At 39.8% G+C, this 22,823-nt stretch overlaps 1 protein-coding gene across 1 annotated transcript in view; it reads right to left on the bottom strand.

Annotated features, from left to right (window-relative positions):
- Nucleotides 1-985: 985 nt before the first annotated feature.
- Nucleotides 986-22,823, bottom strand: part of LOC117567728 (titin) — a 121,180-nt gene continuing 99,342 nt past the window's right edge. The window contains 13 exon segments of the mRNA XM_052005716.1: nt 986-2,038; nt 2,102-2,417; nt 2,419-2,663; nt 2,759-2,863; nt 3,063-3,368; nt 3,928-4,946; nt 5,004-5,145; nt 5,226-6,893; nt 6,981-7,949; nt 8,058-8,309; nt 8,376-8,417; nt 8,675-13,819; nt 14,424-22,442. Of these exon segments, the coding sequence (XP_051861676.1) occupies nt 1,851-2,038; nt 2,102-2,417; nt 2,419-2,663; nt 2,759-2,863; nt 3,063-3,368; nt 3,928-4,946; nt 5,004-5,145; nt 5,226-6,893; nt 6,981-7,949; nt 8,058-8,309; nt 8,376-8,417; nt 8,675-13,819; nt 14,424-22,442 (18,416 nt within the window). The 3' untranslated portion in view covers nt 986-1,850.

Raw genomic sequence — 22,823 nt, 5'->3', positions numbered from 1 at the left:
AATAAATTGTTTTAAAGTTATTCAAAAGTTTGATACGGTTTTATAACACAGTGGCGCCATCTAGCGTTTTATAGTAGCCACTTTGTTTGCATTTCATATAAAAATTCCAAATAAATGTATTGATATTTTGATTGACCAATTGAAAGAAAATATGAAATCAATATGCTGGAAATACTTTAAGTAAATACCGCTTGTTTTGTTCAGTGTATACGCAAAAATACGTTGGCCAACTGACAGTCCACAGTATCAATAGCTGAATGATGCCGCCTTGTGTATTGTTTGTGTACAATTTAAAAGTGCCGGAAATATGTTTAGCTTTATGAGCTCGTTCTCAAATTGAATTCTGCTGCTGACCAGGCCCCCTCCATCCCCCATCCCCTGGAGACAGCTAGACTAGTGGTAACTCTAGAAGCTTAGTGTAAATTACAGTTTTGTAACGAGAAATTGTGAGAGAGGGAGAGGGGACTGCAAAGTTATTTGCCAAGCAAAGTAACTGTGTACAACACATATAACATTTTAGATAATATCTTTTGATTAGTGGCAACCGCAAAAACTTTAATTAAATTCGCACACAATTCTCTGTGGAAACTTTATGCAGCATTTGCCCTGTCACCAGATAAGTTCAACGACGCGTAACAGTAGTTTCTCTCACCATCTCCCTCTAACTATATCTCCATCTCTTTCTCACTTTGGTCGATCTGGGTCTGGTGCTTGTCCTGGACACGCATGTGTTGGCCAAACTGGTAGCTGCCATTGTTTGGTTGCCGACTTTAAGTTTTAGAATAGAAAAACTTAATAGAAAACTTTTGCAACGTGCAAAGTTATGTTAACTTGCAACTCCACCGTCTCCTCCCAACTCTCGGGGACTCTGGAAGCTCCAGCTTCTATTTTTGTCTCCGAGACTAATGAATTAATTAGTTGATTTTTCGTAGTCAGTTGGGTAAAAAGTTTGTGTGCCGCAACGAGTTGAAACCACTTTAATATATTCGTTAAAAATTCATTTAAATTTGTTTTTTATTATAATTGTTTTTCTTTATTTGGTTTTGTTTTACATAGTTATGTAACCCTCTGTTTCTCTGGCCATCAATTCAGCGCACTGCGAACACACGGCAAAGGCAACAGCATCCAGCAGTGCGACAACTGAACAGCGACAGCAGAGAACAGACAATCAAATGGGCAACACACAAATATAGCACAAACATACTCGTAACTCATATCGAATTGCACCATTTGTTGTTTGTCTCCCTAGAGGATATTGAGTCCGCTCTGTTGTGTTATTGTTGTTGCCCCTCGGATTGTTATTGTTGTTACGAATTGCTATTGCTGCTGTTGTGGTCCACTGGCTGCCGTTGCCCGATGCTCGTTGAGTCGTGGCGCTGAATTCATGGCTTTTCATATCGTTTGACGCTTTCGAATTTGATAAATTTATCACAGCTTACAAAAATAAAGTGAAGAAAATCATAAGAATTTATGCAAATCATAACGAATCAAAAATTACTACAGAGATTATGTAATGGGCGACACAACTCACAGCCACGTCCACGCCTCCCCCCGCCAAATACATTAAGTATTTTCTTCGCTCGCACTCTTTGTCTCTGGAGGGGGAGAATGTCGTGGACATCGCTGTACTAAGCTGGACGCAATTCCAATCACTACATTATCTTTACAAACTCTGTGTGTTTTCTTTCTCAAAGTACAAAAAAAGCTACAAAAGAAATAATGAATTAAATACAAAAATTGAAATAGTAGTAGAGTATGCTTAAGCCTAATCCTAAGTTTCATTTCGTTTATGTCATGTCTGGTACTTGCTATCGCTAAGTTGATTAGTTCGTAGTTGTCTCATTTACATACTACTTGGAGTCCTTCTTCTTCTTCTGGGGTATTTGTGCCCACAGACGGAAGAAGTACTCATCGCGTTGAAGCAGTCTGCCGCGCGCATACGAATGAATGTCTGCATCCATGTTGTGGTCTCGCAACCACGACGATGTGTTGCATGTGCTCATCTCAGTACGCGGCTCATCTGGCAGACTTTCGTGACCTACAAAATATGCGAAAGATATTATCAATAGCAATCGATGTTATTGTGCGTTCAGATACTTACCCGCAGTCATCACCTTGTATGGCTCTTCGGATTCCAAAGGTTCACTTAGACCAATTTCGTTCTTGGCGAATATGCGAATCATGTATTCGTGATTCTCTTGCAGATCGCGAATCTGGAACTTTTGCACACCGGCTGGCACGCGACCAACCTCAATCCACATGGACTTCTTCATGTCACGTATGGCAATGTGATAGCCGAGCAGTGGCGCACCTCCATCTGACTCGGGAATACCCCATTCGAATATGTGTGCATTGGCAGCGAGAACTCGCGCCTCCAGTGGAGCAGTTGGTGGCGATGGTACAGCTACAAAAATACATAGCAAATACTTATCCAATGTGCACTCGTTTAAATATCAAACAATACTCACTGGCATGTGTCTTTAGCGAGACGCTCTCGGTGACGGCTGGTGCACCTAAACCAGCCTCATTCTCCGCCGAGACACGGAACCAGTACTCGCACTTCTCCTTCAGATTGTCAATGGTGTAGTGCAGCTGATGTGCATCCAGTGTAATGACCTTGGTCCAGCTGGTCGATGTGGAAGACTTCTTCTCCACACAGTAGCCTGAAAGGAAGTAGAAATGTTTTATGAATCGTAATTAATAAATATATATTTAATAGCTTTAGTACGGAGGAATCTTCAAGGATTCTACAATTTACCTGTAATTTCGGAACCTCCATTGCGGGCTGGCACCTCCCAGTCGAGGGTGACGCTGCGACTTGTCACATCCGGCGCCCTCAGATTCTGAGGTGGCGATGGCGGGGCTGCAAGAGGAGTGCATAATATGAATACAAATGATTTTGGTGGAAACTTTTTGCGGACTTTGGAACATACCCATGTCTTCAATTGCTGGTGCAGGGCGCAAAATTAAGGCAAAGCAAATGTTAATGGCGTTAAGAGAAAGCAATTTGGCAATAAGCAACGAAGCAATTATCATTATGGGAAACTGCGACTTTTACTCACTTATCTTGCGACCCACAACAATCTTCTCCGTGGTCTCGAACGCCTCGCTGGTGCCGACCTCGTTACGAGCGTAGATCCTGAACAGATAGCCCTTGTTTCTCACAACCTTCTCCACTTGAATGTTTGTCACAGTGCCCGTCGTGATGCCCACCGAGCGATAGACTGTCTCAGTCTCTTCCCTGATTTCCACAATGTACTCGATTATCTTCGAGCCTCCGTCGCTCTCCGACGGTTCCCAGGACAGTGTGAACGATGTGTCGTTCATGCCAGAGACGGCGGTGGGGCCGCGTGGTGGGGATGGTTTCTCTGCAATTCATATTATTATTAATAAATTTGAATTAAAACACGACCGTTGAGAAGCGTAAAAACAAAAAAAAGTGTGTACACATTGCTTAAAAATACTAATATGTAATATCAGTTCGGTAGTTAGGTTAAGGTTGCCACATCAATCAATAAAGCTGGTAGACATTTTTCGTAAATATATTTTCTACGACAATAGGTAGAAGAAAAGCATAGCGTTTTTGTGATAATTGTAATTAATTTTTCTAGTAGTCAGCTGGTAATTTCTTTGCAAATGGACCAAAAGGATCGAGCTGGCAACATTCGTATTGGCAACAATTGCGCGCTTTTTTGTTCTGTCAATCTGGTAGCTCTATTCGTATTGGCTTCAATTTTGCGCCAATTTCGTCAATTGTCAGCTAAGTTTTTAAGCGGAGCTTTAATTCGAGCGGACTAATACAAATCGAATTATTTAGTGTAATTATTGTTTAGCAAAATTGTGCATCAATCTGCCTATTTCAAAGTTACGCGTGGTTGTGAATTAAAATTTGTTTGTAATGGTAAAACTTAATCATTGTGCACTTACCAAACTTCTTGGTGATTGTGACTGTTTGACTCTCCGTTGGTTCGGATTCGCCAATAGGATTGATAGCCACAACACGGAACATGTATTGGGCATTCATGGAAAGCTTTTGAATGGCATACGAGTTGATCTCCTTGTCGAAATCGGAGACCTTCATCCATACGTTGTTCTGCACATCGCATTTCTCCAACGTGTACTTGCTAATATCCATGCCACCATCGTCAATTGGCGGCGTCCATTCCAAGGTAATTGAATCCTTTTTAATGTCTTTAACCTCCAACGATTGCGGCCTGCTTGGCTTATCAATTACTTGTACCGTGCACTCCATATGAGTGGAGCCCCACTCATTGGTGGCCGTCACCTTGTAGCGACCAGAGTGCTCGCGAGTTACCTTCTTAATCGTATAGGTAGAGCTTGTTTCGGTGGTTTCAATGGTAATCTCCTTGGTCGACTTCTGCTCGATAGTCTCCTTGTGCCAGGTGACTGTGGGCTTGGGATAGCCACGAACCGTTGCTGGAATGCTGAGAGTAGCGCCAGTGCGCAGTTTCTGTGCCACATACTTGTCCTCAATCTCCACGATTGGCTTCTGCTGCAGCTTCAGTCTGCACGATGTCTCCACTGTGCCCTTCTCATTGGTTGCCACGCATGTGTAGGTGGCTTCAGTCTCAATGGTTGTCTTTTCAATGATGTACTTGGCCACCCGATTTTCGTAGCGCACATTGGTCGTAGACTCGATGATCTTGCCGTTCTTCTTCCAGGTAACGCTTGGCTCAGGAATGCCGCCAAACACACAGGATAGTGTCACTTCCTTGTCCAGTTCACTGACAATATCCTGCAGTGGCTCGCGTACGCTGGGTGCCTCGGTCTGAACCTTGGGCACCAGACGAATAGGTGGCGATGCAGGTGATGGCGGTGAGGGGCCAACTTCGTTGACCGCAATCGAACGGAACACATATTCGGTGTCGATCTTTAGTTTGCTTATCGTATACGTTGTGTCCTTAATCTTGCGAATCTCAGTCCATCTGAGAAGTAAAAGGAATTAATTAATGTTTTATTAGTTGGATATGAGCAGTACTTACTTTTCTTCCTTAACATCATGGTACTCCAGAATGTATTCAATGATTTCGGACTTGCCATCGTCTTCGGGCGCCCTCCAATAAAGTGTTATCGAGTCGTGCATTACCTCCAGTGGCTGAGGGGTTCCAGGTGCCGTGGGTTTGCCTAAATGTAAGAGTTTGACAAAGGTCAGAGCTGCTCGCATTTCCGCCTCGTTAACTGCATTGTCAATTAATAATACTTACGCATAATGACCAAGTGTAGGCTGGCTTCGGCCTCACCCACAGGATTGACCAGTTTGACCGTGTACTCGCCCTCATCATCGTCAACGACCTTTTTAATGGTTAGAGTTGCGGATTGTTCATCGATGGTTGGGATTGTACGCTTTGTCTTAGGAATGACAACCTTGCGCGATGTCCATACGGCCTCTGGAGTCGGAGCGCCAGTGTACTTGACAGTGAAGGTAGCATCCTCGTCCTCCTTTACTTTGATGGTTTGATCCTTGTCAGAGGTAATCACGGGTGGCAGTTTAAGCTCTTCAACGCACAGTTTAGTGCTGCTGGTGACATTTTCAGCAATACAGCTGATCTCACCCGCATCATCATCGCTGGCATCATGGATGACCAGGCGACGCACTGTGCCCTCAACGAATACCTCATGCTTCTTATTTGGCTTAATGGGCTTGCCTTTCTTACACCACGTAACTTCAACGTCCGGCTGAGACAGTTCAACGGTAAATTCAGCATCTGTTGTCTTTGTGGCGAGTGTAACATCTGGCAATCGCACTATGAAGTCAACCAATGGCTCTTCGACAGTCAGTTTTGCCTTGGAAGTTTGTTCGCCAACCTCTATGGAATACTCGCCCACATCTTCGGGCTTGGCCTTGACAATGCGAAGGGATTGTTTCTTGCCATCAATTGCGAGTTGAATGCGTTCGTCGAACTTGATTTCTTTGCCGTTCTTGAACCATTTTACCAGAGCATCGCCCTTGCTTAGTTCAATGTGGAATATAGCATTTTCGCCCTTAGTAACAGACACATCCTTCAATGGAGTTACAATCTCTGGTGGTAGTTCAATGACAGTCAGTTCTGCACTGCACTCTTGACCCTCGATCTTGCACGTGTATTCGCCCTCATCATGTATGGTTGTATCGTGTATCACCAAACGTCTCGATTTGCCATCCTTGATGAATTCACAGTTCTTGCTTTCAATTGTAATCTTTTCGCCGTCCTTGTACCAGGTGACCTCAGTCGATTCAGTTGTCAGCTCAACGTCCAGAATGGCGGTATCCTTCTCAGTTACCTCGTAATCTTCTAGAACCTTTATAAAGTCTGGTTTACGCTTTAGAACCTCCACAGTTGATTCGGTTTCTTGTTTCTTGACCTTGCACACATATTTGCCGGAATCACGAAGATTTGTGTTCCTTATGACCAGCTTGTGTGTCTTGCCATCCTCAACAACAACGCGATGGTCCATGCCGCTCAACTCCTTGCCATTGAAGAACCACTTAGTTGTTACCACATGAGAAGTCTCGCACTCCAACGTTAACGATTGCACCTCTTCAATGGTAATTGTCTTCTTTAACTTTTTGGTAAAGGTCACCTCATCGACTTCGACAATAACGCGGGCACCGTGCGATGTCTTGCCAACAGGATTGCTGGCAATGCACTTGTAGTCACCCGAATCTGTTTCAGGATTGGCATTCTGAATGACGAGCTCAATATTTTCACCATCGTACACTTGCTGAATACGTTCGTTGGGGAACAACGGACTGTTGTTAAATAGCCATTGAACCTCTGGTACAGGGTTGCCGGACACCTTTGCTGGTAGTCGAATAACACCCTTTTGTGGTACAGATTGCTCTTCGAAACGTTCCACAAACAGTGGAGGCTCAGCATTACCAGTTGTCGGTTCTAAATAAGAAACATTTAGTGATTCATTGCCGAAAAATTTTGAAAATATTTACTTAACTGAAAAATAACATTAAACATTTAACATACCTTCAATCGTCAGATTAGCAGTAGTTTCCACACTGCCCAAAGGATTGACAGCCTTGACAGTATATTCTCCCTTCTCCGACTTCTTTGGCGTGATGAGGGTAAGAGTATGAATATCCTTATCGGTCTTGCCATTCTTAATAGGCTTGCCATCCTTGTACCACGTTACCTTGGGTGGTGGATTGCCAACAATCTGGGTAGAGAGCATGACGCTCTCTCCTTCACGAACTACCATGTTACGCAGCGGTTCTAGAATTTGTGGGGCTTCTTTGTCGGAAGTTCGCACCTTAAGTGTGATGGGCAGACGCGATTCGCCCTCACGATTTGTAGCTATAACTTCATAGGTCCCCTCCTGAGATTTCTTCACTTTAGTAATATGAACAACGCTACAATACATGTGCATATCAGATTCAGTTACGATACGAATGTTTTTAATTTCCTCCTCATCGATATCTTCGCCATTAAAGGTCCACACAATATCGGGCTCGGGAACCGCAACAAGGCGGCATTCCAGAATAACGTTGCTGCCCTCGTCGACATATTGTGCCTTGGGCTTGCGTGAGAATGTTGGTGGAATGCCCTCAAGGATATCAGCCAATGAGGATTCACGCGACATACTCCTGCGTGACAATGCAGTGGCATCTGAGCCATGATCAGATAAAGGACTTTCCACAATCAATTCTGTTGTGGTTGATGTGAAGCCAGCGGCATTCTTGGCCACGCAAGTAAATTTGCCAGCGTCTTCTGGGAAAACTTCGCGAATAATTAAAGTGGCTACATTATCATCATCATAGAACATTTGGAAGTCTTGCGAAGGCTTAATGATAGCAGTTTCGCGGAACCACGCAATCTGAGGTCTTGGACTTCCCTCAACCTTACATTCGAACTGAACAGTGTAACCATCAAGTGAATGAATAGGCTGCAGCTTTTCAATGAAACGTGGGGCAATCGGCTTGTCTTCAGGTCCAGGTCCTTCATTTGCACAATCACAAAACATTAATTGAAATGTGTTAATAACGTAGACGAGACAGTTTAGCAGAGTGTTAGACAACAACAAGGCTTAGTTAAATGCAAACTTACTTTCAAAGACGGGTAACTTATCGATCTTCTCATGCAGTTTGTTTTGAACATATTGGTCATATTCCTCGGGTCCCATAAGGTATTGGGCGGGTACCCAACCTTCTTCCTCTGTGATGCTCTTCTTGACGTACCACCATTCAGAGCTATGGCGACCAATAACCAGGACCTTTTCACCCTCAACTAAGTTAATAGCCTCGTCGTTGTCCGCAATATAATTGCAGATAGAATACATAATGTTCTCGGTATTGGATTCTAAAAATAATTTGATAATATTAACATTATACTATACACTGTTGTTCGATTTTATCATTTACTTACCTTCCACATCCATTTCTCTGGTAATGTTAAGTGAAGCGCCATCTGTTACAAAGTGAAAAGTAAATACGTTATTTATGCACAATATTCTTTAATATGCGAATTGGTATTAGAAAAACAAAAGGTTGCGTAAACAATGGATCGTTATGCGTTAGCTACTAACATTTGTGTTTTTTTTTTCAAGGGAGTTTTACCTCATTTTGTAAGCTATTGCCATATAAGCAGATGTTTAAATTAAACCAAGTTGATAATTATATTTAAATATTTGACAAATTGATTGGATATGTAGAGAACCTACGTACCTTCATTAAAGAGTTGTTGAATGACTTTACGCTTCTTTTTGAATGTAAGAGAATCTTCGTCATACGTTACAGAATCGCGTTTCGGCTGTCGAATACCAATAAGGAATTGTTCTTCCTCTTCGTCTTGAACCGAGTAAGTTGGCTTAGGTTGCTTCTTTGGTTTAAGCTTGAAGTCTACCTCATCTGGAGGTAATTCTTCTACCATGTACTCCTCTGGCTCTTCAACTTCATCTATGGTATCCTCGTCGTCGCGTATTTCTTCAATGATTGGACCTTCCCCGTCATCATAGTCCTGTATGATTTTGATCTTTGCCTCGTCTGTTGCTTCAGAGTACGTCTTTTTAATAGGTTTCTTAATTTTCACCTTTCCAGACATTGATACCTCTTCTTCAGCATAGGAATCAAGAGCAATATTGAATTCTTGGTCAACGTCTTCTTTGGTTTTTGTGCTCTTAGCGCGGAAAGTAACGTTTTCAACATCTGTGAATTCTGGAATGTCAACCTTCTTGCGACGTTTAAGCTTCTTGACTGTGTACTCTTGGTCTGCTTCATCTGTAATTTGCAACTCCTTAGGCTTTCTACGCTGGCTAACAACAAATTCTTCAATATCATCGCCTTCTTCGTATTCTTCCTCTAGACGTTTTATTGACAATTCTGCTGCAGCTTCGTCGTGGGTGGTAGGTTTGACTGGACGCTTCTTCAGAACTGTTGCTGCCTCTTCCACACCTTCAGTAATGGTATGTGGTTTCTTGAATGAAAGGCTAAATTCAGTTTCTTCAAGGTCTTCAATAGTTGGTTCAATGGGTTTTTTAGGCTTTCTACGTATAATAACGGCTTCCTCAACAATTTCCTCTTCTTCAATCTCAACTGGTCTTTCTTCAATAACAGTTTGTTGGAGTTGGAGTTCATCAGCAGCCTCTTCTACAGGTTTCTGTGGCTTCTTCTTTTTCTTAAGTTGCACTGTTTCGTTAGATGTTTCCTCAGAAACCTTCTTTTCCTTTGGTAGCTTGACGTCCACCGAGAACTCTTCGTCCTGAACTTCCTTGGGAACCTTTGGCTTCAGAGTAACCTCTGCTACCACTTCGTCTTCTTCAGGTGATTCAGGCTTCTTTAATTTAAAAACGGCAGCATCAATTTCTTCTTCTAGGGATGGTTTTTCTGATTTCTTAACTTGAACCTCTTCAATTACTTCTTCCTCTACAACTATTGGCTCTGGAGTGATTTCTTCTTCGACCTTGACAGTCACTTCTTCAGCAGCTTCTTCCACAACTGGCTTCTTAGGTTTCTTTTTGATTATTTTTGCTTCTTCTTTTACTTCTTCAACCTTTGGTTTAGGTTTTAGAGTAACTTCAGCTTCAGGCTCTTCAGTCACTTGAACGGGCTTTGGTATTTTCTTCGGCAGCGATACTTGCTGCTCTTCAGGTACTTCTGGAGCTTCTGGTTGGCTTTCAGAAACCTTGAATTTGTACTCAACTGGTTTCTCTTCTGGCTGTTCGACAATTATTTCTTCTGGAGTTTCCTCAACTTCTTCCACAATCTCAATAACATCTGGTCCTGGTGCTACCTCCTCGATGACTGTTACTTTAAGCTCAGCGGCAGCTTCTTCTTCTTTAACTGGCTTTTTGGACTTTTTCTTGATCTTGGCTTCTTCAGTTACCTCCTCGACTTGTGGCTTGGGCTTAATTTCGAATACAGCTTCAGGTTCTTCAACAATAAGTTGCTCAGGCACCTTTTTCTTCTTCTTAATGGTAAATTGTTCTTCTGGTAACTCCTCGACCGTTTCCTTTGGTGCCTCTGTCTCTTTAAGACTAAACTTAAAGTCTGCGGGTATATCTTCCGGAATAGGTTGAATCTTTTCTTCTTCAATAATGTCGATTTCTTCTATTTCTTGAATTAGTTCCTGGGGCTCAGAAATTTCATCAATAACGGTTATCTTGAGCTCAGCAGCCTCCTCATCAGTTGGAACTTCAGGTACGATGGTGACGCTTTGTACTGCTTCAACCTCATCTACCGGCTTTGGACCTGTAAAGCTCACTTGAGTCTCCGGCTCTTCTGAAACTTGTGGCTTGGGTTTCTTCTTACGAATAACTTTAACGTCCTCCTCCACAACTTCTTCTATAATTTCACGTGGAGTTTCTTCAATAACTTTCACCTTCAGTTCTTCAGGTGCAGGTTGAGGCTCTTCAACGACTGGTTCAACAACCAATTCATCTTCCACAGGTGCCACTGGCTTTTCTGGAACTGTTTCCTTCACTCCAATTTCATACGATTTATATTCCACAGGAGCTTCCTCTTTTTCTTTGATTGCAACTTCTTCGATTTCTTCGATTACTGGAACTTCTTGTGGGACTTCTTCCGAAATCTGTATCTTTAATTCCTCTGCCTCAACATCCTTAACCTTCTTTTTGGGCTTCTTCGTCTTTATTTGGGCGTCTTCGGTAACGGTTTCAATTGGCTTGCTTTCTTTAAGAACAAACTCAGCTTCCGGCTCCTCAGTAGCTTCTGGAGTAGGCTTTGCCTTCTTTACAGTAAATTGTGCAAGTGTAGGCTCATCTGGTTGTGCTTCTTTTGTTTCAGATACACGAATTGTATATTCATCCGGCTTTTCTTCAGCAATCACTGTTTCTTTCTCAACAATTTCAATTTGTGGAGCTTCATCTACTACTTCCTCCGGTGCAGATACTTCGACAACCTTAATATCGTGACTAACGGCCTCCTCAGTTTTCTTTGGTTTCTTAGTCTTCTTCGGTTTGATTTCGGCTTCAACTTCGGCAACTTCTTCACGTTTTGGTTCCGTTATGACAAACTCTGCCTCAAATGTTTTATCTTCTTTTGGCCTTGGGGCAAAAACTACCTCTTCAGGAACTTCCTCTTCTGGCTGCTTTGTCGTTTCGAGAACATTTTCAACTTGAGATTCTTTAATGCTGATCTGGTAAGAGTCTGTCTTTTCAATCGGCTTGGGTGCCTTTTCTTTCACCTTTTCAACCGGCTTTTCTTCGATAACTTCTTCAGGTTTCTTTTGAGGAGCTTGCGTTTCAGTAATTTGGAACTCGAAAGATTTCGGAGTATCAGTTTGACTAATTTGTTCTTCTTGAACAATAACCTCTTCTTCTTCGGCCGGTTGGACTTCCACTTCTTTCACCACGTGTTGTTCCACTTCTCTTACCTCCTCCACAGGCTTCTTCTTAGGTTTCTTCTTAACTGTTATTTCCTGTTCTTGTGGTTGTGATTCGGTTAACTTCAATTCCACTTCGTACTGCTCAGGTTCCTGTTCAGGTTGTTTTATTGGTATCACAACCTCAGCAGTGATTTCTTCTGGTTCTGGTTGTGTTTCCTCTGGCTCCTTTAGAGTGACTTCAAATACTTCTGGTTGTTGAGGCTTTGGCTTCTTCTTTCTTGTTACAACCTTTTCTTCAACAACTTCCTCAGTAGTGACTTCCCTTTCATCAAAGTCCAAAACCCTGACTTGATGTTCCTTTGGAGCTTCCTCGGGTTCCAAAACAGTTGTAGTAATTTTGTACTCAACGGGTATGTCTTCAGGTACATCGACAGTCTGTGTTTCCTCGACGATTTCAACTTCGGCAGCAGGAGCCTCCTTTGGTTTCTTTTGTTTTACCTTTACTTCTTTAGGCTTTTCTTCTTCAACTGGCTTTTCTTTAATTATTTCCTCGTCCTTAACTGAAATCTCAAATTCTGTTGGTTGTTCCACTGTAGTTTCTTCTTCTTTTTGTGCAACTGGTTTAGATTTCGTTTTCTTAGGCTTTTTCACTTCCTCAACGGGCTTAGACTCTTCAACTGTAGGCTGAGGTTCCTCGTCCTTGGACTTAACAACGACATCTTCAACTACTGTGTCCTCAACAGGTTTTTGAACAGGCTTTAATTTAATTTGAGTGTCAGTCTCTTCAGGAGCTTCACTCTCAGGTTTACGGAACTTGACTTGTTGTTCAGGTACCTCTTCTTCTTCCTTAGGCTTACCAGGAACAATTTCTGTTATGATAGTGTCCTGTTCCGGCTTGGATTTCTCCTTTGGCTTGTATTTGGTCTTACCGGGTTTCTTCGTCTTTTCGGGCTTTTCAGGTTGCTCGATTTGTTCAAGCTCTTCTGGTACATATTCAGGATGCTCAAAATCAATTGGCTCAAACGGTTCGACTTGAATGTCCTGTTCCTTGGGCTGCTTTGGAAGTTCTTCAATAACTACTACATCCTTTTCCTTAGGTTTCTTTTCAACCACTTCTTCACTTTCTACAGATTTCTGTGGTATCTTTTTGAGAGTAACATTTTCTTGAGACTCTTCCTCCTTAGGCTTCTTCTTGCCCTTGCCAATCTTAAGTTTGACATCTTCAGGACTTTCTTCTGTCTTTTGAGCCTTTTCTGGTTTCTGGTATGGCTTCTGTTCTTCGGGTTCTTCTTCGCTACTAACGTATTTCTCATACTTTTCGAGCTCCACCTTCTCTAAGTCATCCTTTATTTTCTTGATTTTCTTTGTCTTGTGGGGCTTAAACTTCAATACCTCCTCGGCTTCTTCAATATTGCGAGAGAGCTCACCATTGTCTTTTACTGCACCTATGTCAGTCAGTTTTGGTATTTGAGGTACTGGCGGATATTCGACCATTGTCATGCGCGTCTTTAGCCTGAATTTGGGAAGTTGTACTGCCTGTTCTTCAGAAGGCTTTTCCTTCCGTTTGCCAGGCTTCAACTTAACAGTCTTTGGAACCTCTGCAGCTTCAACAATTGTCACCTTTGTTGGTTTGTGTTCGGTTCGCTCAATTTTCATTGGTTCAAGGTTTGCAAACTCTGGTTTTAGTTTCTTAGGAAGATCAAACTCCATTTTCTCGTATTTTTCCAATTCGGTTTTTTCAATCTCTTGCTCAAGCAGCTTTTGAATAATATCATCGTGTTCATTGGTCTTCTTTTTAACAATCTTCTTCTTCTTTGTTTTTGGCTTCGTAACATCTTCAACAGTACCATCTGTTGGTTGTTCATCCTCTTCTTCGACTTCTTCAACGATGGGCTGTGATTCTTCGATTTCGGCAACTTCATCAATGACTCTCACTTCCAAAATCCTGTCGGGCTGTTCTTCTCTTTCAACTGGTTCTTCTACGATTACGCTTATGTGATAATCCTTATGAACCTCGGGTGCTTCACCTAATATAAAAATTTATTTATAGTTAGTAATTTAATTCTTAGGCCCCTAAGATGAATCCGTGCATTGCTTTCGCAGAAGAAGGCAAGCATATCGTAGAGCTTGATAAATATTTAACACTATATACAGCGTTTGTTTCGATTAACTTGAGCACTTGCCCAAAATAAAAAAATCCTATATATTAAAAAAAATGTTACATATAAAAGAAACTGTTAGTCATATTACAGAATATGTTGATTAATTGAAATATGGAATATAATTTAAAAATAAGTGGATAGATTATTGAAGTACATAAACATGCATTGGGTTAGGTTTGGTTGGTTATTGTGTTTATAAAGGTATAGAGTATAACCGGCTGAAATATAATAATAGAATTTATTCTCAAATTAGGGAGCACAAATTCAGTGTAAAAGAAGAGAGAGAAAGAGTGTAAGAAATAATAAGGGAAAGTGAAACAGACAAAACGAGGAAGGTATAGGCGCAAAAATTGGAGTTCAACGTAGATTTAAAAGGACGTTAACAAAGGCAAAAGACACAGACAAAGGAGCAAATGCTGCATGTGCGGTGGGAATTTTAAGGCTCCAAAACTCTCATCTAATAACTTACTTGTTTCAACGCTTTGAACTGTGTCTGGCTTAGCTTTCTTATGCTTAATTGTTTTCTGAATTGTTTCTTTAGTGTCTTCTTGAGTAGATTTCTCATCTTGTGCGCTTGGTGTAATTTGTGCTGTGGCTGTGTCCTCGGGGTGTGCAATATGTTTTGGTGTGTCTTCCGTAACGTCTTCAGTTCCTACAATAGTCTCTGTCGGTTCGTCTGGTGTTTGTTCTATCTTGTCAACTGGCTGTGGCTTAACTGTTTTGGTCTTTTTAGGTTTGATTGATTCAAGATCTGCTAATGGTTGTTCTGGCCTAGTAGGTGTATCCTCTTCTGGAACACTTTCGCTTGGGATTTCTTTTGGTTGCTTTGGTTTTTCTGGCATTTCCACCTTTTCGTACTTTTCCATTGAGATCTTTGGTATTTCTTCCTCAATTAATTTCTTGACATAATCGTCCAAATCATCCTTTTTAATTTTCTTGACCGTTTTCTTTGGCTTTGCTTTTGGTGCTTTAACGTCCTCATTCTCTGGTTGACTTTCAGTTATATCTACTGGAGCAACTTCTGGTTCCTCATCAACAATAACCGTAACAGATTCTTTATCTTCACTTTCAATTGTGGTGATTTTGTAAGTTGTGTCTTCTTGTGGTCCCTTCTTTTTCAAGACACGCTTAGTGGTTTTCTCTTGAACGGGAATACCCTCTTCAGTAATTACTTCCTTGATTTCCACTACTTTTGGTTTTATTTCTACCACTTCCACAGGAACCACAGGTTGTTCAGGAGCTTCTTCCTCTATGACCTTAATATCAGCATATGGCTGTGGCAGCGATTCTTCTGTTTTAGTTAATTCCATTGGTTTCGATGTTTTGTCTTTCTTTGGTTTTTCAGTTTGAGAAGTATCTGTTACACTAACTTCCAAAGGTTCTGTGGGCTTTTCCTTAGGTAACGGCTCAAAATCTATTTTCTCATATTTCTCAAGTTCAGTTTTTGGAGTTTCCATGTCTATTAGTTTTTGAATATAATCGTGAATGTCATCTTTCTTGATTTTCTTTGTTTTCTTTTTCGGCTCTTTTGGCTTTTCATCGTTTTGTGGTTGCTCGGGCTCGTATTCTACAATTGTAATCACTGCATCAGGTTGGTCATCAGTTACAACTTCAATAATTTCAATAACTTCGTCCGTTTCACCCTTTGGACGTTTTATCTTTCGTTTAGTTGTAACCACTTTATGAATATCACCAGCATCATCTGTAGTTTCTTCTGATTTTGTTTCACTTTCGATAACTTCAACGTTTAATGGATATTGGTTTTCGGGTTCAGCGATACTTTCCTTGACATATATTTCGTATTTTGATTGTTCTGGTTGATCTTCAATTTGCTTTACCTTGCTTGGAGTCTTTTCTGTTTTCTTCTCATGTTTTGGTTGTTCTTCAGTGAAAGTCACGCTGTATTCGGTATTGTCGGGCTTTTCAATATCAGTGTCTTGTTCGACAACATCAAACGACTGCTCAGGAGCATTTTCCTCAGGTTGCTCTTCAATAACCTTTACTTTTTCTTTAACTGGTTTCTTTTTCTTTTGAGAAATTTTGACGTCTTCAGGGGCAACAACTTCTTCAGGCTTTTCAGGAGATGGAATTGTCTCTTCTACTTGAACCTCTTCTTCCCTTATGGGTTCTTTCTCAGGTTCTTGTTCGACAAGTTGAACATTGTCAACAATCGGACTCGATTCCTCAGTTGTTGGTTCAATTTCCTTCCTCTTCATTTTTTTCGGCTTGGTAGTAGTTTGCTTAGGAGATGTTTCTTCGATAATATCGACAGTATCCTCAGTCTCTTTTGGCAAATCTTCTTCAATAACTGCTTGAATGAAATTGTCAACATCGTCCTTTTTAATCTTTTTAATTCGTTTTTCCTTCTTTACTGGTTTTCCTTGTTCTTGATCTTCGCCTTGGCTTGGACTGGAAGTTACTATTGTAATTTCAGATTCGTCTGTATCCTTGTCCCGAATAACTGTTATGTCATGAATTATTTCTTCTGGACCCTTCTTCTGCTTAATTTTTTTAGTTTTCACTTCCTTAATTTTCACTTCGCCCTGTTCGTCTGGAATTGGCTTGTTTTCCACAAATTCTTCAAGAACAGTTACCTCGAAAGAAGACTCTTCAGGCATTGGTGCTTCAAATTCTTTGACGGTTATCATAAGTTGAGGCTCGTCCACAGAACTTTGTGATGACATTGATTTTTCTGCGGGTGTCTCAGCAACTGATATTTCTGAAGTGTCTTGGGGTTGATCTTCTGTGACCTTAACTTTCTTGACAGGCTTCTTTTTCATTTTAACAGGTTCATCAAAATCGATTTTTTCATATTTCTCAAGTTCGGATTTTGGAATATCCTGTTCAATCAGTTTTTGTATATAATCATTTAAATCATCCTTTTGAACCTTTTTAGTTTTCTTTACTTTCTTTGGCTTTTCTTCTTGAGGAATTTCAACATCTTCATTTTTGGCCTCTTCAGTAATTACTGTAACTTCAAATTCTGGCAAGCCATCCTTTATAGTTTCGACGATTTCGATAATTTCTTCTTTGGGACCAATTTGCTTTTTGATCTTTCGCTTTGTTACCACTTTTTGAGGAGTCTCGACCTTGTCATCCTGTTCTTCACTCAAATCTGCAACAGTTTCAATTTCTTCAATATGGAAAATTGGTTGGTCATCTGGTTGAATTTCTTCCGGCTGGGATAGAATGGACTCTAGCTCTGGTGACTCATCTCTCTTCAATTCCTCTGTAGATGATACTTTAATTAAGAAGTTTTCCTGCTCAGGCTGTTTAGATTCATCGACGGTCACCGCCTTTGGTTGTTTCTTTGATTTCTTTGGTTTCTTTTCATCGATAGGAATATCTTCTTTAATATCAATCGTAAAATCGGGGTATTGATCTGGGCTTTCAACAATTTCTTCTTCCAATTGATCATAAACTTCTTCTTTTATATCTGGACTAACTTGCTCCAATTCCTCATGCTCACTGATTTTGTATTTTTTCGATGATTTCTTCGGTTTCTTGGGAACATCTTCCTCAATTTCCTTAACTTCATCTTCCGGAACATTATCTTGAGAAACTTGGACAAACTCGTCAATAACATTAACAATATATTGCTCGATGACATCCATTTTCAATTTTTTCGGTTTCTTAACTGTTTTGTGGGCTATAACTGGTTGTTGTTCTTCACTTTGAGGTATATTTTCTGTTACCTCGATAACTGTAACTTCTGCCAAAGGTTGATCTTCTCTAGTAGTTTCAGTTATCTCAAAAACGAATTGCTGCGAACCCTGCCTATGCTTTACTTTACGTTTTTTCACAGTAACGTCCTTCAATGTACCGTCTTCAGTTGGCTGTTTTATAATTTCTGTTACTGCATCTACCTCATCTAAAATTATGGGAGCTTTCTCCACCTTTTTCTTTTTAAGCGACTTTTCTTTTTTAGTCGGTTCTATGAGTGTGTCGGTAATGTCTTCAGTGTATTTTGTAGGTTCTACGATTTCGTCAAACACGTTCACTAAATATTTACTGGACTCATCTGGAAGTAAGGGCAAAGTCTCAGTTTCATCTAATTGTGGCTCCGATTCTGACTCCAGAAGTTCCGATTCTTCTTCGGAAACATCAAATTCATGTACGGTTACAGGAAGTCCGTCAATTATTTCCTCTCTCTTCTTGACATGATGTTTGACCTTTTTCTTGGGTTGTTTGGGCTTAGTTTCCATTTCAGTTGGTTCATATTGTTCAAGATCAGTTTTGGTGATTTCACGTTCAATAAGCTCTTGAATGTATTTATCTAAATCGTCTTTCACTGCCTTCTTCTTCTTAATTTTTTGTACCACCTTAATTGGTTGTGGCTCTTCCTCCGTAGAGACGTCCTCCTTAGGTATTTCGATAGTGGTGAATTCGATATCTGCTTCTGGCTTATTTTCTTGATAAGTTTCGGTTATCTCGATTAAATACTCTTTTGGACCATCCTTTTTCTTGAGCTTTTTGGTTGTTTTTACTTGCTTAACTTGTTCGCCTTCTTCGTTGACTACGTCTTCAATTATAGTTTCTGGAGCTAGTTCCTCAATTCGAATAATATGATCCGTCGCTTTTTTACTAGATTTCTTGTGCTTAACTGGCTTAGCTTCAGGAGTTTCAGGAGTATCTTCCACTATATTAATAAGTTTGTCTTCATCCAAAGGCCTTGCAAACTCTTCCACAATATTTATAACATAGTCTTCTACTTCTTCTGGCTTGAGCTTCTTTGGTTTTTTGATCGAAGTTTTCACCTTCTGGGGTTTCTCTACTATTTGGTCGGAGGGTTCCTCTTTTTCTGCAACCTCAATAACAGTAACTTCAGTGAGTGGCTCATCACTCTTTGTGGTCTCCGTTATTTCGAAAATATGCTCTGTTGGGCCCTGTTTTCGGATGATCTTACGCTTTTTCACTTGAACTTCTTTTATTTTGCCGTCTTCTGAAACATCTTGTGTTACTTTTACAGTCTCTGCAATATCTTCAATTTTAACTGGTTCTTGCTCGACGACATCAATCTTCGATTTCTTGTCTTTCTTTGGCTTAGTTTTAGGTTTTTGTTGTTCTTGCATCTCGACTTCAAAATCTTTTATCGTTTCTGCGGTATCCGTATCTTCAATTTCTGTTGTGAACTCCGGAATTGGTTTTTCTTCTTCAGGCTCAAACTCTTGTATTGTGAATTCATGTACTGTATGTGGAATACCATCAACGATTTCCGTAGTTTTCTTGTGATGTTTCTTTGTTATCTTTTGTTTCTTTACATCTGGTACAGAATCTGTTATGGTGGTCTCAAAGTTCTCAAGTTCTACTTTAGGTAATTCTTCCTCTATTAACTTTTGAATATAACTATCTACACTTTCTGTTTTGGGTTTTTTCTTTTTCACAATTTTTATTTTGTGATCCTTAGGTGTCTCGGACTCTGGCACGGGAGTTACTTCTGTAGTCTGTATGACTAATTCCTCTTCAGGCTGATTGTCTACGTAAGTTTCTATAACTTCAATTAGATATTCTTGAGGACCAGTTTTCTTCTTTATTTTACGCTTTGATGTTATTTTTTCGACTTCCTTTCCTTCTTCATTGATAATTTGTTCAGTTATTACCTCAGGTTCGAGCTCTTCAATACGAATTACATGTTCGGAAATAGGAGCTGGATTTAGTTCTTTAGTCTGTTTCTTTACGGGTTTCTTCTTTGTCTTAGGTATACTTTCGGTGATTTCGACCAAATAATCCTTACTTGGTAGTTCAGAGGGTGATTGAACTTCATCACTATTATAGTCCACTTGCTGGTCCTCCTGATCAACATCAAGTGACTGATCTTCCGATATTTTTACTTTTTTTGGCTTAAGTATTTTCTTTTTCTTTTCTTTTGGCAATCTTGTTAAGATGCCAGCTTCTTCTTCAACTTGCTGCACATCGGTATCAGTAACGTCATCAATTACTGTAGTAGTGAAGCTTGTAAAATCGTCATCGGCTAAACTCTTTTCTTTAATAACTACAGAAACATCTTCAGAAAGTTTAGCAATAAGTTCTGTAGGAGCCTCTTCAACTACGCTAACGATGTATTCCTTAAGTTTATCTTTTTTCACTTTTCGAACCGTTTTCTGTGGAGCATGAGGTTCTTTATTATTACCATCTGGACTGTCCTTCACAATTTCGGTTGTAATAACTAAGATCTTTGCATCGTCAAGCTCATCTTCTGGCCTTTCTGTTTCGACAATTTCAATTTCATACTGCTTTGATCCCTTTCTTGTTTTGACCTTACGCTTTTTGGTTATTTTCCTTTCAGTTTGATCAAGCTCTTCTACAATTTGCGGAACATCTTCAGCATATTCTTCTAAAATAACGATAGGAAGTGTTTCATGAATTTCCATTATAATGTCATCAACATTAAGAGGTTCTTCATGAACTTCCTCTTCCACGAATTCCTTTGAAACAGGCTGAGAGTCGATAGTGTTAATTGTGAATTCATCGTACGAAGGAACATCATCTTGTTCAATTATGACCTCTTGTTCTTCCTTAGTTAATGGCTTTGGTTTCTTAGACTTGGATTTTTTAATCGGTTCTTGCTGGCTAATACCAATTTCAAAAGATTCACTTTCATCAAGTGTGTCCTGAAGCGGCTTAGTCTTAATCTTCTTGGGCTTCTTTGGCTTAGCGTCAATTTCGGTTTTTTCATATTTTTCTAGTTCTGTTACTGGAATTTCAGCATTTATCAGTTGTTGTATATAGGCATCTAGGTCGTTCTTCTTCATCTTTTTAGTTTTAATTTTTGGCTTATCGGTTGTGTCTTGACTATCAATTTTATTTTCAGATTCAGACGATCTTATTGTCACTTCATATAGTGGCTCCTCTCCGGGCATTGAAACAGTTTCAACAATCTCAACAATTTCTTCATCTTCTCCTCGTTTATGCAGAATTTTACGTTTTTTAGTTTTTTCTGCTGGTTTATCAGTAGAAATGTCTTCTGGTTGCAACTCAGTTAACTTAACCTCATAGAAATCGTGCATAGTATTTTCGTAGAAATTTTGGTCAGGTTGTTCTTTCAGTTCTACTATAAATTCATCCAATTCCAGTTTATTCATGCGCTTCACTTTCTTTTTAAGAATTTTCTTTTCCTTTGAATCAGTTTCATCAATTTCTGAAGAAGTTACAGTTATTTCATATATTTTTTCATCGGTATCATTTGGAGAAACGTCAACAATTTCTACTACGTTCTCTTCACGTTCTGTCTTAAGCTTTAATTTACGTTTCTTCTTGGGTTCTGTTATTGGATTTTCTTCAGTTTTATTGTCTTGCTCTTCCGATTTTTCTTCAGGCTCTAATTCTACCAACTCATATTTGAACGATGGTTTCAAATCTCCAATTTCCTCGTCATCCCTATCCACAAACGGTATCGAATCAAGTGTTTCGTCGGTCTCCTTAGGTTTTCTCGCCTTCTTTTTCGGTTGTTTTTCTTCGATTGGCTTCTCCGGCTTCTCTGTTATATCCTCGATTTCTTTATCCAACTTAACTGGTTTCAATTCAACAGTTTCAATGTCCTCAATATTTTGTGGAATTTTTCCTTTACCAATCTTTAGTTTGTTGGGTTCGTTAACTTCTTCGTCTTTGTTTTTCTTTGAACGTTTGTACTTTGATTTCACTTGCTCTTCGCCTATCGGTTTATCCTCGTTGTCGATGCTTTCTATGTCAAATATTTCCAAATCAGCTTTTTCGGGTTTGGTGTGCTTGAATTTCTGAGGTCTTAGCTTTAATATTTCCTCAGCCTCTTCTAAATTTCGAGAGAGCTGCCCATTTTCGCGATTGATATCCAGCTCAATAACCGTATACGGGAAACAATATGGTGAGAATGGTATAAACCTTATCAAACTCTTAAGTTTCTTATTTTTAAACGAGGCTTCGCTAGATCGCCGTTTCTTCTCTTCCTGTGGTCGTTGCTTGGGAGTCTTCAATTTTAACATTTGCGGGAATTCCGCCACTGAACTTATTTGAATCATTTTCGGTTGCCTAACCTCAACCTTCTCAATCTTCATTGCAGTAAGTTTTATTGGTTTAATAGAAGAATCACGACGAGCCCTTTGAGGAAGTTCCATTTCTGTGCGGAGATACGGTTGTAAAACTGTTTTAGGAATCTCCTGATGGATAAGGAATTGAATATAATCATCCATTTCATCCTTCTTTGACTTAATGATTTTCTTCTTTTTAGGTTTGTCTTTTCTCGAAAGTGGCCCTGGCTGGCTTTCATCAACAGGACTTTGCTCAACCACATCTTCACCTAATTTATCTTGATCAACCTTAACCTTACGCTTCTTTTTAACTTTGTCTTTTGGCTCACTAGATCCCCCTTCGATTTCCCCAGTCTCGTCAATCTGTTCGAAATGAATTGGTTGTGTCTTTTTCTGTTTTGGTTTTTTATCTGTAGTCTGTGTAGGTATGGTGTCTTCACTTACATCATCAGGTTCAGTGATAGTGTACTCTTTGTTGTATTGGTCTGTTTGAGAGAAAATTATGTGTTTGTGTGTTAGCACTAAACTATTTTGTTAAAATTATATTTGCATTTTTTATAATGCTTTACAACACATAAACTTTGGATTTTGTATAAAGTTTAGTGTTTATATACTTGCATTTTCTGTTAATCTATATTTATATCTATATTTGTAATGTACGTATTACGCTCATTTTTTTACAAATACATCCTGAGTACATATAACGTACACGTACTTAGGTAGAGTTTCAGAAATATTTGTTAGTAGTTATAGTGCCAAAATATTTAAACAGAGTGTCTTGTATTTAAGTATTTATGTTTTTGTTTTGTTTGAATTTTGTTTGTGTTAATGAATTTGAAGCTATTCGTGTATCACTTTTATTCAAA

The sequence above is a fragment of the Drosophila albomicans genome, chromosome 3, assembly GCF_009650485.2.
Source record: "Drosophila albomicans strain 15112-1751.03 chromosome 3, ASM965048v2, whole genome shotgun sequence".
NCBI classification, from domain to species: domain Eukaryota; kingdom Metazoa; phylum Arthropoda; class Insecta; order Diptera; family Drosophilidae; genus Drosophila; species Drosophila albomicans.
Note: the sequence above shows the minus strand (reverse complement) of the source record. Positions and strands in the feature narration are given on the sequence as shown.